Source organism: Schistocerca gregaria, chromosome 1 (assembly GCF_023897955.1).
Source record: "Schistocerca gregaria isolate iqSchGreg1 chromosome 1, iqSchGreg1.2, whole genome shotgun sequence".
Taxonomy (NCBI): Eukaryota; Metazoa; Arthropoda; class Insecta; order Orthoptera; family Acrididae; genus Schistocerca; species Schistocerca gregaria.
Genome location: NC_064920.1, coordinates 868,654,271 through 868,671,214, shown reverse-complemented (window position 1 = coordinate 868,671,214; position 16,944 = coordinate 868,654,271). Strand labels below are relative to the sequence as shown.

Here is a 16,944-nt window from a genome sequence, read left to right as displayed (position 1 = left end):
GACGGGTCGTGAGTCGTGCTTGGGTAGTTCAGATGGTAGAGCACTTGCCCGCAAAAGGCAAAGGTCCCGAATTTGACTCTCAGACTTGCACACAGTTTTAATCTGCCAGGAAGTTTTACAGTGACTGTCGTCGCTGCTCTCATGGAATAATACTTGACCACATAAGGTAAGATGGGGTTCAACTTGATGACAATCAGCCAGGTTGTATCCAAGAATGGTCCTTGACCTGAAACCATTCCCATGGGTAGGATGGAGTTGGCCAGGAAGAAAATGGCTGTGAACTGCTCTGAGAACAGTTATGAACAAGAAGCTCAAACTGCTGGTCTATGCCTGACCAGTACACATGGTGCTGAGCGGGTAGTTTGGTATGAGAGGTGCCCCAGTGACTCTTGTGTAGGAGCCTTAGTATTATGAGGCACAAAGGTTCCAGTGGAATCACCCACGGAGGCTGCTGTTTTGTAATGAGGAGGATAATGCTGTCTGTGAGGATGAGCCAATGGTGAAGGTGAAAATAGTGGTGCAAGAGGCTGGAGTCCCAACTGGGAATGTGGTTGGGACAGCCCTGTTAGATGTACTGCTGCAAAATGTTATCTTTCATCATTGCTGCTGCGACATGGGAAATTGTGATAAGAGAAGTGTCCACCACGTGCTGAGCCTGTTCATCCAAGTGAAAGCACAAAATCTTTTCTTTGTAAATTCCATGTCAGATCCCATAGGAAGATGGGAAAGGTGACGACATTCGTGTGTTCTGTGGTATTATGGAAATGAACTTCGTAATGATACCTGTTGAGAAAGTGCACCCAGTGCTGCAGCTGGTAGACAGTCCTCTCAGGGAGAGAGTAATGCCCTATATTCTGTGGTGAGGTGAAACTTCGTTGCATAGAGGAAAACAGTGAACTTCTTCTATACTGAGGTAACCAAAGAGCCTCTTCCTCAATTTGTAAATACCGCTTTTGTGCCGCTTTGAGTGTCTTTGACATGAAAGCACTCAGATGTCCCAAGCCTTCTGCATCCTTATGTACCAGGACAGGCACCATCAGGCCACAAGGTGTCTCTTGCCATCACCAACTCTTGAACTGGTTGAAATATAATCAGTGAAGAGGCTGTTATGAGGATTTGCTTCAGAATCCTGAAATCTTGCTCACACGCTGCTGACCAGACAAAAGGGATGCCCTTCTTCTGTAGAATGTTTAGGGAGTGCATAATCAATGCCACACCCAGCATAAATTTGCCATAATATGTGATCATCGCCAAGAAAGACTGGAGTTCATATGATTTCCGGGGTTAGGAATCTTGATGATTGCTTTGATCATCTTCTGTGTGGACTGAATACAGTCATGGCAGGTCACTAGCCCCAGGTATTCCACTGACAATTGAAAGAAGACTGACTACTTCACGTTGCATTTGAGACCTGCAGACTGGAGTGCATGTAAAAACCACCACAAGTTTGCTAAGTGTTCTGCATTGTAGATGCATCACCACAATTTTGTCAAGGTAATTTATGCACCCGGGGACATGCTGCAGCAGTTATTCTGGGAATCTTTTAAAAAATGGCTGAGGGGTGCTGGCCATCCCAAAAATGAAACATTTGAGCCTATAGAAGCCATGCAACATGTTGATTACAAGAACTTCAGTGAGAACTAGTTTTGAAATAGGCTGTCCTCCCACTGGTGCCGAAAAAAATTCCATAAGGTTACAGAATGACATTTGTCTTGATCTCTGACTGAGATTTAACTTTAACTTTTAAGTTTCCACACAAGCACATTTTGTCTAATGGCTTTTTTATGACAACTAAGGGCATTGCCCACTTACTTGGAGACATAGGTTCAATGACGTCAATAGCTGTCAACTTCTGGAGTTTATTTTTGACAGCTCCTCCAATGCATGGAAGAAGCAGGGATGTGCGGATGCCTTTAAAGTGATGTGACCCACAAGGTTCCTTGCCTTGCCAACACTCCCAGATAATCAGGCCATCCAGTTCCTGAAATGGTATTTGTTCCGAGATCAGTTGGATGGCATCCTTAATCACAAATCCAAAGGCTGAGAAAGCATTGAGGTTGAAAAAGGTTCTCTGTATCTGTGTTGTGGACCACTAGAAAGCTGTGGTGGCATAAGACTTGTTTGTATGACACTACGATTGTGATTTTTGTCATTGAAGTGGAATTTTTTGCTTGTTATATGCAACCAAGTGATGCGCTTGGGATAGGTTTGAAAGTTTAACAGGGATGCCAAGATGTTACGAGTTGTCGTAACTGAGACTTGTTTGTCACACAAAATGAGCATGATGAACAGTTTCTGAGGGGCACTGCTGGGTGTTGAAAAAACAGACTGACATCTTATACTCTTCCTTCTGGCATGCCTTGCACTGTGTCCACCTACCAGGGACATTAATTTGTTTTTGCAAACATTCTGGGCACAACAGAAATATGTGCTGGTTGGGAGATGGGAAAGTGATTGCTTTCCTTGTTTTCAAGACTGGGTCAAAGGGCAGCAGGGTTTGCTCGCTGCAGTTGCTGCATTTCCCACTTTGGCTATGTCTTCTGGGTCTGATGTGATGGCCACTGCCTCACCCCAAAATCGAACTGCTGCCCTGGCCCCAGTTAACTTCGGAGGACTGAGCTAATTTTAAAACACCCCACAAAGAAGGATCTTCAAATTACAGAGCTTTCTGATGCATTTACTTATCTTAGCCCCCCACCCCCAAATCATTGCATCCCATATCATCACTTTGGAATACAATTCTTTATGTACATGAGTCTTAAAATGTAATTTCATACTGAGGCCCTGCAGTTCAGCTGCCCATGCACACTAGGATTGGTTGGGCTGTTTACGTCACTGATAAAACTCTACATGGGGTGCAACAACATGAAAGTAGGTAGACAGCAAAACACACATTTCATCGAAGGACAGATGTGCTGGTTCCGAGAGAGGGGTCAGTTTGCACAAAAGTTAGAACGTATTAAACGAGATCCACGACTGGTAAAGAGCTTTGATCATGCCACAATCCATTACCTGAAACATCGTGAAATGCTATTGGAGGCATAGTCTTCCCACTCCTCCACCAACTCATCATATGGAGGGAACGGTGGTGGATTCGCAGTCAACTGCCGGGAGAACAATGTGGACAACAGGGCCTCCTGTTGTTTCTGTCCCTGTAGCAGATGTTGGAGAAATTGATGGAGCATGACTTCCATCGAACAAATATATTGGCGGCTCGCGAGTACAAAATAGAACAAAAAGAATACTCTATTAATGGTGCCACATGGCAAAGAAAACAGTGAAGTAAGTCACGCCTGGGGCCAGAGCTGAAAGAGGGTGAGTGCTGGTCTGCACTTACCTGTATTGGCAGACTTAGCAGGGGCCACTGAATATGCCTGCGCAGTCATTGTGTGCTGTATCTTGATCACCATGGTACCTCCCAGTGGCCACTGATAGAGACATCAGCCAATGCCCAATACCTAATCGGTAGTTTGGCGGTTACCACGATTTTGTTCATTGCATTCTATAGATGATGAATAAGTGTTCCAACCACCTCTGACTTCTTCAGTGTATGACAACTGGCTTATATAATTTCAATGATTTCCTTTAAGTAGCATTTTGTTGTGTTGGTGTTAGAATTCCTGCAGATTTTCCAGCATTGTCACACACTGCAATGTTTTTAAATCTTTTACTTGTGCTAGTAATTTTTTTTTGTTTTTGCAGTGTAAATAGCTTTATTAAAAATGATACTTTAGAATATTATACATAATTTTAAACTTTTGCAGTTGTTTTCTTCATATGTGTAAGTATAATGGCTTATGGAGATCTGATGCTGTATTGTCTACAACATAGGTTTTAGATGAAAGTTTAAGTGTTCTGCCCATGGTTGAATTTTCATTTAATTTTTTTAACTCCAAGGTTTTCCTATTCCCCACGTCAGCTCATATCATTTACTGCTGTCTTGAACCTTCCAACTAATTGTCAAAAATGTCAACAAGACAACATGTTTCTCCTGGTATACCAAGAAAGGATTTTTTTCTCATGTGTTTTGTTATTAATGTTTTACAGAAATATGTTGTAGATTTTCCCCTAACATTCAGAATTAGTTATAGATGGGCATCTTCTGAAAGCATTAGTTCTTTGATAATAGACATTGAACCTTTAAAAAAGAAAATATATTTCTATGGTAACGTATCACATGCTAATTTAATTTTTCACCCAATAGTTCTGTTGCAGGAAATGCAGGAAACGGGCAGTGTGGAACAGGTATATCATCAGGTCCTTTTGATAGTGTGTGTTCCCTGAATACAGAGGAAAACATCTCGTCAAAAGTGAATGATGGAAGTGGATTTATTAGGTAAATTGCTCTGTGAAAAATTCTTATACATTCCACAAAATTTATTTGAGTTCATAATTTTATTGATATAGTTTAAAATATTTCTCATTGTACTCTTACTTTATATGAGATTATCTACTTTAGCACAAAGTCTGGAATATAAAAAAACATAAACACATAAAAAAAAGTTTGCCATCACCCCGGTTCCCAGAACTGCTGAAGACAGACGTTGACTGTGGACATTGTACCACTGACACAGTCACTTTGACTGTCTGGAGATGTCACTAAACCCACCCAAAGATGTAAATGACCATGCATGAGCAGCATCTATTAGATGGAGGGGTTCTGACAGCTGATCACTTCCAGTCATTTCACCAGGAAGGAGGAACACGGCTCATGTTGTCTGCAGTTCAACACGCCTAGACGGTCAATACTGAGGTTTGATCACGTCCACATTGTTACTTTGTGCCAGGAAGGACGCCACAACAAGGGAAGTGTCCAGGCATCTCAGAGTGAACCAAAACAATGTTGTTGGGACATGGAGGTGATACAGAGAGAGACAGGAACTGTCGATAACATGCCTTGCTCAGGCCGCCCAAGGGTTACAACTGCAGTGGGTGACCGCTACCTACGTCTTATGGCTTGGAGGAAACCTGACAGCAATGCCACGATGTTAAATAATGTTTTTTGTGCGGCAACAGGATGTCGTGTTATGACTCAAACTGCGTACAGTAGGCTGCATGATGCACAAGTTCACTCCCAACATCCATGGCAAGGTCCATCTTTGCAACCATGACACCATGCAGCATGGTACAGATGGGCCCAACAACATGCTGAATGGACTGCTCAGGACTGGCATCACGTTCTCTTCACTGATGAGTGTCACATATGCCTTCAACCAGACAATCATCGGAGACTTGTTTGGAGGCAACCCTGTCACACTGAACGCCCTAGACACACTGTCCAGTGAGTGCAGCAAGGTGGAGGTTCCCTGCTGTTTTGGGGTGGCATTATGTGGGGCCAATGTACGCGACTAGTGGTCATGGAAGACGCCATAATGGCTGTACGATACGTGAATGTCATCCTCCGACCGATAATGCAAGCATATTGGCAAGGCATTCATCTTCGTGGATGACAATTCGCACCCCATCGTGCATATCTTGTGAATGACTTCCTTCAGGATAACAACATTGCTCGACTAGAGTGGCCAGCATGTTCTTCAGACATGAGCCCTATCTAACATGTCTGGGATAGATTGAAAAGAGCTTTTTATGGATGACATGACCCACTAATCACTCTGAGGGATCTACGCCAAATCACCGTTGAGGAGTGAGACAAACTGGACCAACAGTGCCTTGATGAACTTGTGGATAATATGCCTTTACAATATCTGACAGAATTTAGAAAAAGTAACAAAATTACATGAATCACATACCACATTGTTAACAATTACATGAACATTGGGGGGGATTCACCATACATCTACCCACTTTTGAGTATAACCAGCATCTCTCAATACTATGACTCGTAGCAATACATTCCCCATGTGTTTTGACAACTGACATATATGATTGGCATTCCCAGCAGGAAATGCTCCAATGGTGAAACAGCAGCTTTTAGGTCATTGGTTGGATCTCGGGCAATTATGGTGGTCACCGTGATTTATGCACGCAGTCATATTTTGTGACAAAATTAGTCACTATCACAGCACTGTACTCATAACGATACATAAAATCACTTTGAATATGTGGCTGCTATGATTTGACATGCAAGGAGAAATAGTTCTAATGAGGGAAAGAAGTTTATATTTACTGGTGTTTTAGCAATGACTACCGTGCAACTATTAGTTCACTAATGGTGATTAGAGTCCATACTTCTACTACTTTTAATAGAGAAAGAAAGCATTTAGACCAGGGGATAGCGTTCGGCGAAATATTTTAACTTTTCGTTGCATACAAAACATTGTTCTGGGCAGCATGATGTTGCCGGGTTATGATACAGGTAGTTCGGCTTGTTAATCTATTCCGGCGAAATGTGAACAAAGTTTCTGCACAGCTGTACCAGTAAGCCAGTGGCGATTAACAAACCACAAGACACTGGTATTCACCCGTTGTTGACTTGTCTCCTCTTGCAAAGCACATTACATAGACAGTGTTCATTTATACACTTATTGCACTGTCCATGACACTCCTTTCCACGACTACACAGTTCATCACAGTCGTATATCCGTAGCCACAAATACACAGTTCATAGAACTGTTCTTTTACGTGATGCACACTGTAAACAATGTCCACTCTTCTTGCATTTCAAACTTCTGCAACATCATTGAAAGTCAGATATACTGCACAGTTCATTAAAGTCTCCATTTACAGGGCATGATAGAATGCAAAAGGCAGTAGTTCCACCACTCGAATATCAATGCCAGTAAAGTCCATATGAATAAAAGCATTGTTGGCGTTGGTCACAACAAAGTGTTGTTAGCGGCACGTTCACAGTCCGATTTATTTGGTCTTAAGGTTCACTGGTGATGGCATTACGTACCACAGTGATAAAGGAAATTGACATTCTCATAGTTCGGTATCACTGTCCATACAGTTCTGGGAGCTTTTCATAAAAACAGTTTCATTATCCTGCACGTGCTTCACAGACGCATCATCCACCATACCTTCTACTACATGACCTTTGTTAGAGTATTCATATAGCAATTGCAGTCCCCTGCCTACAGATGTTATGTCATTATTGTAAATTACATAAATCTTTATAAATGTTCTTGACTGCATTTTTCACAATTAATAATATACCAAAAAGAAATTTACAAACTTTTCCACATTTCCAGAGCAAGAAACATATTTATCCATTGGGGGCAAAAAATCACAATTACATCTTTACGTTTAAAAATCACAGTAGTACATTACTTCATCGTAATAACATATGCCAGTAGAAACAAAAGAAAAAAACTGAAAATAAAAGAAAATCATGGCAAAAAAAAATTATGTGTGTAATTAGCAGTGCCTTCACAACCCACATTTGGTGGGGGACACTGGTTCAAACTTGTGTCTGGCCATTCTGATTTAGGTTTTCCGCGATTTCCCTAAATTGCTTCAGGCAAATTCTGGTATTGTGAGCTTGTGCTCCAAGTCCTATGACCTTGTCAATGGATGTCAAACATTAATCTCCTCCTCCCGCCTAGTCTCCTTCTTCGCCACCACCTTCCTCCTCTCTCCTCCCCCAACCCCTCCCTTTCCCTCTTGCTATCCCTTATTTGCTCTACCCTAACTCCTATCACACTGTTGTGCAGCTGCTGACTCATCTGTTGAAAGACCTGCCTCACATTGCCGTGCTACACTCTCCTTGCAAATTTCCTTCCCAACCCCCTCATCTGCATCTACCTACGCAACTTTACTCCTTTCCCAACCCCCTTCTCATCTCCGTCTACCTAAGCAACTACTTTCAGTATCTATATTCTTGCTTCTATATTCTCTCTCTCTCTCTCTCTCTCTCTCTCTCTCTCTCTCTCTCTCTCTCTCTCTCTCTCTCTCTCTCTCTCTGTGTGTGTGTGTGTGTGTGTGTGTGTGTGTGTGTGTGTGTGTGTGTGTGTGTGTGTGTGTGCGCGCGTGCACTCACACACTCTTACTAGAAAACTAGCAAGAGCTTGAAAGCTAGTGTTAACTGTTTTCTGTTACATGTTTCTGTGCACCATTCACCCATCTTCTATAACTAAGAGGCTGCCTTTCCCTTATTTTATGTAATTTTCTGTTCTGGAATTTCCAGTATTAGTTTAAATTGCCGATTTGGCTTTCTTCCACCCCTTTATGTTTGTTACTGTTATTCTTTACTTACCTACAATTCATTTGTCAAGTCTTTATTTATCAATAACTGTATTCCTCTCCTCTGCAGTACCTGTCTTTGAAACACAAACCAGCCATCCTCTGTTGCACAGTTTAAATGCCTACTGTTGTAACAGTCCACAACACTAGTAACTGCTGTACTACAACTCCCTATACTTACAGCAGTTGCCCCTTTAGGAACATTTAATTTCAATGCCACCCCCACCGACTCATGTAGTTCTACTTGAATGTTAGCCGATCTCATGTGCTTATATATGACTGTGATTGTGTTTTTTCTAGTTGTGCATTTCAATTTGCAGTAGAGGCATTTCTATTTGCAAATGCTGCTATTACCTCCTGCTTATTTAATACATTTCCTGACCTTCCTCATAACTTGCTGCATGCTCTATGTACAGTACTTACCATGTATTTCTGTTTAAACACTTTGAACATAAGTTTTCCTCTTCTTATATTTGACTTTTATTTGACAAATCTTCAGTCAATCCTTTCATCTCATGACCATCCATGGCATGAATCCCTGCTCATTCTACCTTTGCTAATTCCGAAAACTCTCCTCTCCTGTTGCAAAACCACACATCCTCTTTCGAAAATCTTGTCTGGTACATGGTATCCCATCTAATGGGCTTACCATTAAATTGGCATCTCAGGTTGCGCCCCTGCTGCTGCAAGAACCTTCACCTTTTCCCGTTTCATCAGTCCAATTCGATTAGTCTCATCCTTCATAGCTCTACAATCCAAGCTCATACCATACTCAAGAGCCTCTGTTCCTTTTGCAGAATCCTTTTCCAATGTGATAGATCTTTGCCTTTCAACAGGTGGAAGAGCCTCTCAGTACCATCTGAAGAAGTTGTCCCATCTGCTCCTGTCCTATGCCCACATGGGCTTACCTATAACCAAGAAGGAGCCTAACAATCTAATCCAACCCTTCTGCCCCACATAGCTGCTCAACTATGCCTTTCTGACTTATTCCAAAAACTTTCTTCGACTAGTGTCGAGAATCTATCCCGCAAAGTACTGTCCCCCTTTAGAAGTCTCAGAACTTCCTAACGGCTTCACCTTTAATCTAAAACTTAAATTCAACCATGTTGTATGCGTAAAGACCTTCTTTCCTTTGGCTGTTCTCTCCAGTGCAGACATTTCTTTGCTATGTATGCCACTGACAACAGCCAACCCAATCCCTTTCTCTCTCCCCCTTTAATAGGAGCTTGTTTAAAACTGTTGTAACCTCACCTCCAACTCTGATCCTTCTGTCTATCCACCCAGTCATCCCTTGGCTATGTTTCAGGAATTATTCACTGCTAACCTGGCCTCCCCAGTCAGTCAAGCATCACCTCTATGGAACACGCAGCTATCTGTAACCTGAAAACCAATCCAGAGCTTATCATTCTTCCAGCAGACAAAGGCTCCACCACACCACCATAGTGGTCATGAATCATACTGACTGCGTAGCTGGGTGTTTCTGTCAAGTTTCCAACACTTCTGCATAAAACTGAACAGGGTGTATACACCCTGGGACAACTGGAAATGACCCATGAATTTTTTCACCCAGGAAAAATCGAGGAAATACTCTGGAATTTTCTAGGGGTTATTATTGTTTAAGCATTCCATTAAATTTCTGTAATTCTGAGTAGTAAGAACTGATACTCTAACAAAGAATTTGACATTAGCCTTCTACTGCAAAATAGTACTGCAGCAATAAAACACAGATGAAAGGGTACCAGCAAAATAAAAGTTAAGTTTGCAAAGAAAATGTGCTATTTACAGCAACGAAAAACAGTGCACATACAAGTGTCTGACCACAGCAAAATGTGTCAAAGACTTTAGGACAAAGATTATGTAATACTTCGTAACAACAAACTGCTTGACGTTCTTAATCATAAAGGGTAAAGGATGGAAAAAAAAAGTCCTTCCGTAGAGCACAAATTATGCAACAACAGTGGCAAAATTATAACTATATTTTTTAAAAATAGGTGCACGGTGAGTTCTTGAGCAGTTTTCACAACTTGTTATTGGCTTTTCTATGGAGAAGTCGCTCCGTGAAATGTTCAGTACACAGTAGAGAATTTTACAGTCCTCCTTCTTTGGGTCAAGAAGAATGTTCGATTCAAATCGTTGGCGAGTTGCGTAACGTTAATGGCTGCTCTCACATTACCTTTTATGTATGTTATGGTGCATATATTCACAGTTTTGCTGTTATTTGGCAAAGCAAACTAATTTCAAAACAAAAAAATAAAACTGGTTGTGGTGTCACAGTAATCCGTAGCTTTGCTCGAGGTATAGGTTAAATCGGAAAGTAACAGTTTGGTTGAGAGTTGGCGAAGTCAACGAATGTGATAGTGAAAAAACCGGCTACGGTGCGAGACTGATCTGTAGTTTACCCAAGGTCTAATTTAGGTTGAAAGGTGACAGTTTGGTTGTGAGTTGGCATGCCCGGGGGGGGGGGGGGGGGGGGGGGAGGTTGTGGTTACCGACTGATCTGTACGTTTGTCAGTGTGACAAAATTGCCAATAACGTCTCATTATAGTCGCCATATTATGTACGGAATTTGTCCCATGTTTGCTATGTCACTGGTCAAAGTCAACGACTCATATCGAACAGTTCTCTGTATCCAAATGTTCAGCTGCAATGTAAGCTGTGTGCTTAGAATCCTGCCTAACCACTTGCTTGGAAAGAAACAGCAAAAAATTTTTGACTATCAGTATTACATGTGAAAGCTTCTCTTTTCTTGATGATAAATATCTTCTAGTAGCCTTATTTCGTTAAGCAGGAATACAAATGAATGAAAAATATCATCTAATAGCATTATTTTGCAAAGCAGGAATACAAATTATCATGACATATTTTCCTGAATTCGAATTTCTCTGTCAGGACACTGAGAGCACTACTACAATCTCTGTTTCTGTATCATAGCATGGGCATCACAATTCTTATATGTGTTCGGAAACTACCATGCCATAGTTGGAGAATTCATATTTATATTCTCGTAACACAAAAATAAGCAATGTATAAGTTCCCAGAATGAGATTTTCACTCTGCAGTGTAGTGTGCACTGATATCAAACTTCCTGGTAGATTAAAACTGTGTGCCAGACTGAGACTCGAACTCTACCATCTGAGCTACTCAAGCACAACTCACGACCTGTCCTCACAGCCCTAATTTCGCCAGTACCTCATCTCCTACCTTCCAAACTTCACAGCAGCTCTCCTGCAGACCTTGCAGAACTAGCACTCCTGGAAGAAAGGATATTGCGGAGACATGGCTTAGCCACAGCCTGGGGGATGTTTCCAGAATGAGATTTTCACTCTGCAGCAGTGTGTGCGCTGATATGAAATTTCCTAGCAGATTAAAATTGTGTGCCAGACCGCGACTCGAATTCGGGATGTATATGTTATACGTGCATTAAAGATCTTTTCAAAATGTGTTGTCTTTTACTGGGAGTGCTGGTAAGTTCTGCATCGGTTTCTAAAAGCTTTATCATTCAAAAGACTAGCATGTTCTACGGCTCTGAGGGAAAGAGTATTGTCACTTAACATAGAAAAAATGTAGTTTCACCTAGATTGTAGTTTATTCTCACCGGGAAAAAAGTGCATTTCCGCCCTGAAGAAAGTGAAGTTTTAATTGGGAAATCTCAGAAAAATCCGAGAATTTTTTTCTTCTAATTCACATATACACCCAGTTGATGAATCCACCAGAGGCGACAAATAATGTCAAGTATTCTTCAAAAAGTTTACTACCAAAACCAATAAAAACTGTTTGTCTAATCCATGTAGTTTGAAAACGAACAAGTTGGTCACAAAAAATTAAATTCTATGTCTCTTTCAGACTGTCTTGAACCAAAGTTCAACTAAACATTCAGTTCCTCCGTCAATTCAGGGAGTTGAAATTCCCTTGGAAAAATCTACTGCCAGTGCACTACAAGAATAATTTAAGCAAAATTTTAAGACACCCACAACCATGAAGATAGATCCATCAGTCTCATTGAGGCAACCCAGGGCTTTGCCCGTAGCAGCAGTGGCTAGTTGATGGTGGAGACAGTAGTGCTGGCATGGACTATATGTCCGAACTGGAGTCCTGGCTTGGAGTGAACTGCTGATTGAGAGCTGTGTGCCTGCCTAAATACTGTCCGATGGATCCTGTATCTTGGGATGTATTTTCAGTCATGTATTGTGGAAGCAAGCAGGTTCCCACAACTCGCGACCTCAAGTGATGCTACTAGGTCCACCTAGTAGAAAACCAGGAAACCTCATTTTTGGCAGAAAGTGGTAGCCTGACACATGCTACCCCCAACACTGAGCATATGATGTGCCAACCTCGAAGGCATATAACATCGTGGCATATCATCCACCCCTCCGAGAAGGGCCAAAGGGTAGCCACTCCTGGCTCTCGCTCTCTGGCAACAGAACAGAAGATAATCAATGTTTGAGATTTTGCCTTTGCGGAGTCATATTGGTTTTATATGTTTCTGGCAGACCATGTCGCTAGTCAGGGTGCCTTTGGCCATGGCCCTGCCAAAGAGGTTTGTTACTTTTGCAGGGAGCCACTGTTGTCGTCCCCTAGATAAAATGGTATAAGGATGGTTACAAGATTTTCATGACTGTTGCTTGCTGACAGATAGATGAATGATCGAAAGTCATGATGTACAAGGTTGACGAACTAAACTTTCTGCTAGTGAGGCTATGTCTTGTGAAGTGCATGATATGAAGCTAGGAACAAAGTCAAGGATTTGTCCAGAAAGTGATGGCATTGTAATTTTTATATTTGATTCTTGAACATGTGGACAGACCTTTCTGGTAGGCTGCTAGAGGCCAGATGGAAAGGTGCTGTATGAGATTTGATCAAAAAGTAATGGGAATTTTTTATGTTGCAGGTTTTATACTGTGTATTTCCAAAACGTTTTTATCTTGTTTGTACAAGTGTTGCTGATGTGTGTTTGCATATTCAGCTGTATTGAATGTTTAGTTTTGTGTTGACAGTTGAAAAACGTTTGATGTGTTTTCATGTGCTCAGTGAATTTGTACTTTCGGAAAAGATCGATCAAAGAATTTGCATTAAATTTTGCTTGAAAAATGGCATTAAGTGCAGCACCACATTCAGCGGGAGCGCAGGGGAGGTGGGTGGGCAGGCGGGAGGGAGGGGGCAGGGGGTGGAGAGAGTTCGATACGTTTCTAGCAGACATAATACTGTGAGTAAGACAGGAGTTTATGGTTCCCTAAACATACCAAAGAACATCGAGAAGACATCAGTTGCTGATGACATTGTGAAAGGAGTAAAAAAAAGTTTTGGAAAATTGGCATATCCTTTGGGTCAAGCCAAGCCCCCTTTTTTTTCCCCCTGGAATATGTAGCAGCAAAGTTGGTTCCAAAATTGTTTAATTTTGACTAAGAATGAAGTCAACAATTATGCAGAATTTTGAAAGAAGGTTATAACAGGCGACAAAACAGGAAAACATGGGTATACGGGTATTATGTTGAAAACAAGGCCCAGTTGTCCCAATGGAAACGACGTGATTAACCAATACAAAACAAAAAAATTGAACAAGTTTGATCACATGTGAAGGCTCACTGTTTTCATCGATTTCAATGGAATAATACATCATGAGTTCCTGCCTTATGGCCATGTGGTCAAAAACGAATACTAACTGGAAGTTTGTGCGCTGTTTACATCAAGTAATCCAATTAAAACAACCAGAATTGTGGCAAAACCATTATTGGAACTTCCATCACAATAATTCTCTCTCTCACACACCTCAATACTTGTTCACGATTTTTGGCAAAAAAACAAAACTATTAAGTTGCCTCGGCCACTGTGTTCTCCGGACGTGCCCCCTGCAACTTCTTTCTATTCCCAAGGCTTAAAAGAACCATGAAATGATGTTGTTTTGCAACCACTGATGAGATGAAAACAGAATCACTGAAGAAGCTGAACACCACAACGAAAAGTGAGTTTCAACAGTACTTTCAAGATTGGAAAAAGTGCTGGAACATGTGTATTATATCTGAGGGGGGTTACTTTGAAGAGGAGAAGCAAACAAAGTTGATGTTAATGAGTAAATATAGATTCTTTAAGAGAAACCGATTCCTATTACTTTTTTTTGTCACACCTTGTATGTATTAATTGTATGCCATTCTTTTCACAAAAAGAAGAAAATTTTCCTGAAGTGATTTGTGGCCCTTTATCAGTTTCCGAGGTCTCTGGGATCCCTTTTGTTTAAAATTTTTTCACCATCGTCTGGATGATTTGACTGGATGGGATGTTGATGCACGGGAGACATAAGAACCTGCAGCAGTGGCTATGAGCCAGATATTGTCTGGCAAAATCTAAGTGTGGTCTTAAGCATGATGTGGAAGTGTCCAACCATGGGAAGAATTGGTGAGATGGTTCAGCCTGCTTCCTTTGACAGGTGGTGCCAGCTGCAACCATTTCGATGATGGTGGCATCGTTACCCTGCCAGTGTAATTGCTGCCGAGCCAGCGATTTGGTAGGGAGCACTGTACTTCAGTGACCTCGTGGAGTAAGGGCCGGAACCAAGTGACGTCAGAATAACCACCCTGTTATGTTGGTTCTTGCCCAGTGGGAGTAGCACATCATGGAAGGTGTAAAGCTCATGTCTTCTGTGCCAGTAGTATACCGGGATTTCAGGAGCCACATGTTTGTATAATCAGAGGCTGCTCCAGCTGGTTCTAATGAAGCAGTTCCTTGAGGAATGGGTCGTCTGCGGAGTGTAAACCCACCAGTGATGTGTCCAGTGGGAGGACGGCTGCTGATTCTTCTGGCTTGTCTAAGTGAAAACATATTTTCATTTCTTTGTCTAGTTCTGTGTGACCTACTGGTAGTCGAACAGAAGATCAAAATTAGCATGTTATGTGGTGGACTGGAATTGGCTGTCATAATTACATGCATATAAAAATAGTGCCTGCTGTTGTAGTATATGGATGCAGAAGCCTTGAGAAGGGGTAACGGTGACTTATAATCAATCAGAAATGTGAATTTTCTACCATATATGTAATCAAAATCTTTTGAGGCAAATGCAATGGGCCACTCCATCCCTTTGATAATGTAGGATAGGACTGCTGCCACTCAACAGTCAGAAGCATTTGCTGCTAAGACCAGAGGTCGGGATGGATCATAGGCTTTAAGACATGAGGGGTTGGGTGGGTTAGCTTAAATTCTCTCAAAGCCTCGTCATATGTTGGTGTCCAACGCCACTTTACCTTTTTACTGAGGAGGTTATGAAGAGACTCTGCAATTGTTGCTGCCTATGGTATGAATTTTTGATACTAGTTCTATGACATGAGTTGGCCATTATCTTTTGTATTGGACAATTTTTCGCTCGCCTCCACATACTGAGGTGTAGGAGAAATGTCTATAGCACTGAAAATGTGTCCCAAATTTGATCTGTGCTACAAAGAAGATATTCTGTTCCTTATTGCACTCGAGATATGATTTCTTGATCACTGAAAACAATTTGTCTAAGTTGTTAGCCAGATCCTCAGTATTTTTACCCGGTACAGCAATATCGTCTAGGTAATTTACTGTATGCAGCACTTTACTAAAGGCCAGGGCACTAGCCTCTGTGAATGACAGCTGGTTGTACTGATGAAGTCTGAATGGAGTATTGAGTACTAGCTTCTGCCAGGATTTGACATCGAGGGGAAGTTGATGATAAGCATCTTTGAGATCAATGTCAGCGAAATTTTTTCCTAATTGTTCCAGCTGTCTTCCTCCTTTGGAATTGGGTATGAGTCCACCATGGACTGGAAGTTTATTGTGTTTTTGAAATTGCCACCTATGTGTAGGATGCTATTTGGCGTTTCTATTATGAGCGTAGGCATGGCTCACTGAATGTTTCAGAGAGGGGTAAGGGTTTCTTCATTCAGCAGTCATTGTAACTCGAGTTGCAGCTTGTCTAATAAGGAAAAAGGCACATTATGTGCATTAAAGAATTAATGGATACTAGATGGGGTAGGGTTGTATATATTTAAAACTCCCTGTGTGTGATCCTGATTGGGAAAACACTGATTTGAATTTTGCAGGCAATGTGTCAAGGAATTCAGAACATTGAGGGAGTAAATGGGATTTAGAGTCACGTATCTCCAGTCCCAACGCGTTGAGGTGGTCTATTCCTAATATGTTTACTGTGCCATAGTGTCCATTACAAGGATACGGGCCCTGATGCAGTGACTTATCTTGCTATTGCAGTTAGCCCCTGTCTGAAAATCCTTGGGTTGGAGGATTTTGGTGGCAACCACTGGTACGACTGCCAGTTAATGATGGTTGTGGAAGAACTTGTGTGTATTTGCAACCTGTGCTGCACATCATCAATGTGGATCATCAGGGAGATACTGTTTGTGGTGGTTGAAGACACTGATTTGATATGTGCTGCATCCTTGGAAGGTTCATTTGCAGTCAATGTTCCTCCTTCCAGTGGATCTACCATTTTGTAGTCGACTGGCATTTTGTGTGGCAATTGAAATACTTCTGCTCAAAGGCTTGATTTCCTACACATACATTGTGTCTGTAATAATGACACTGATGATAGGGTGCAATATAAGACACTGGCTACATATTGGCAATTGGCACATCAGTGCCAGGTTGTTCTGTCATCTGCCAATCCATCCTGACTGGTGGAGGGGATCTACAGATTGTCATGGTTGCAAAAACTTGGGCTTTGTTTTGCATAGTGCTGTCAAACACAAGGATTGTTCGAATACCCTAACGATGGGCAAACGTATTTGTAATGAAAGTGTCTTTCAGTTTTAACAAGTCTGTCTAGACTGTGTC

The 16,944-nt window shown here is 41.6% G+C and overlaps 1 protein-coding gene across 10 annotated transcripts in view; it reads left to right on the top strand.

Moving 5' to 3' along the window:
- The window catches only part of LOC126273149 (kinesin-like protein KIF22), a 277,787-nt gene that overhangs the window by 198,380 nt on the left and 62,463 nt on the right, over positions 1-16,944 (top strand). For all 10 annotated transcript variants that reach the window (XM_049976670.1, XM_049976690.1, XM_049976635.1 and 7 more), the window contains one exon: positions 4,205-4,336. In XM_049976670.1, coding sequence (XP_049832627.1) covers positions 4,205-4,336 — 132 coding nt within the window. The remainder of the gene's footprint in view (positions 1-4,204; positions 4,337-16,944) is intronic.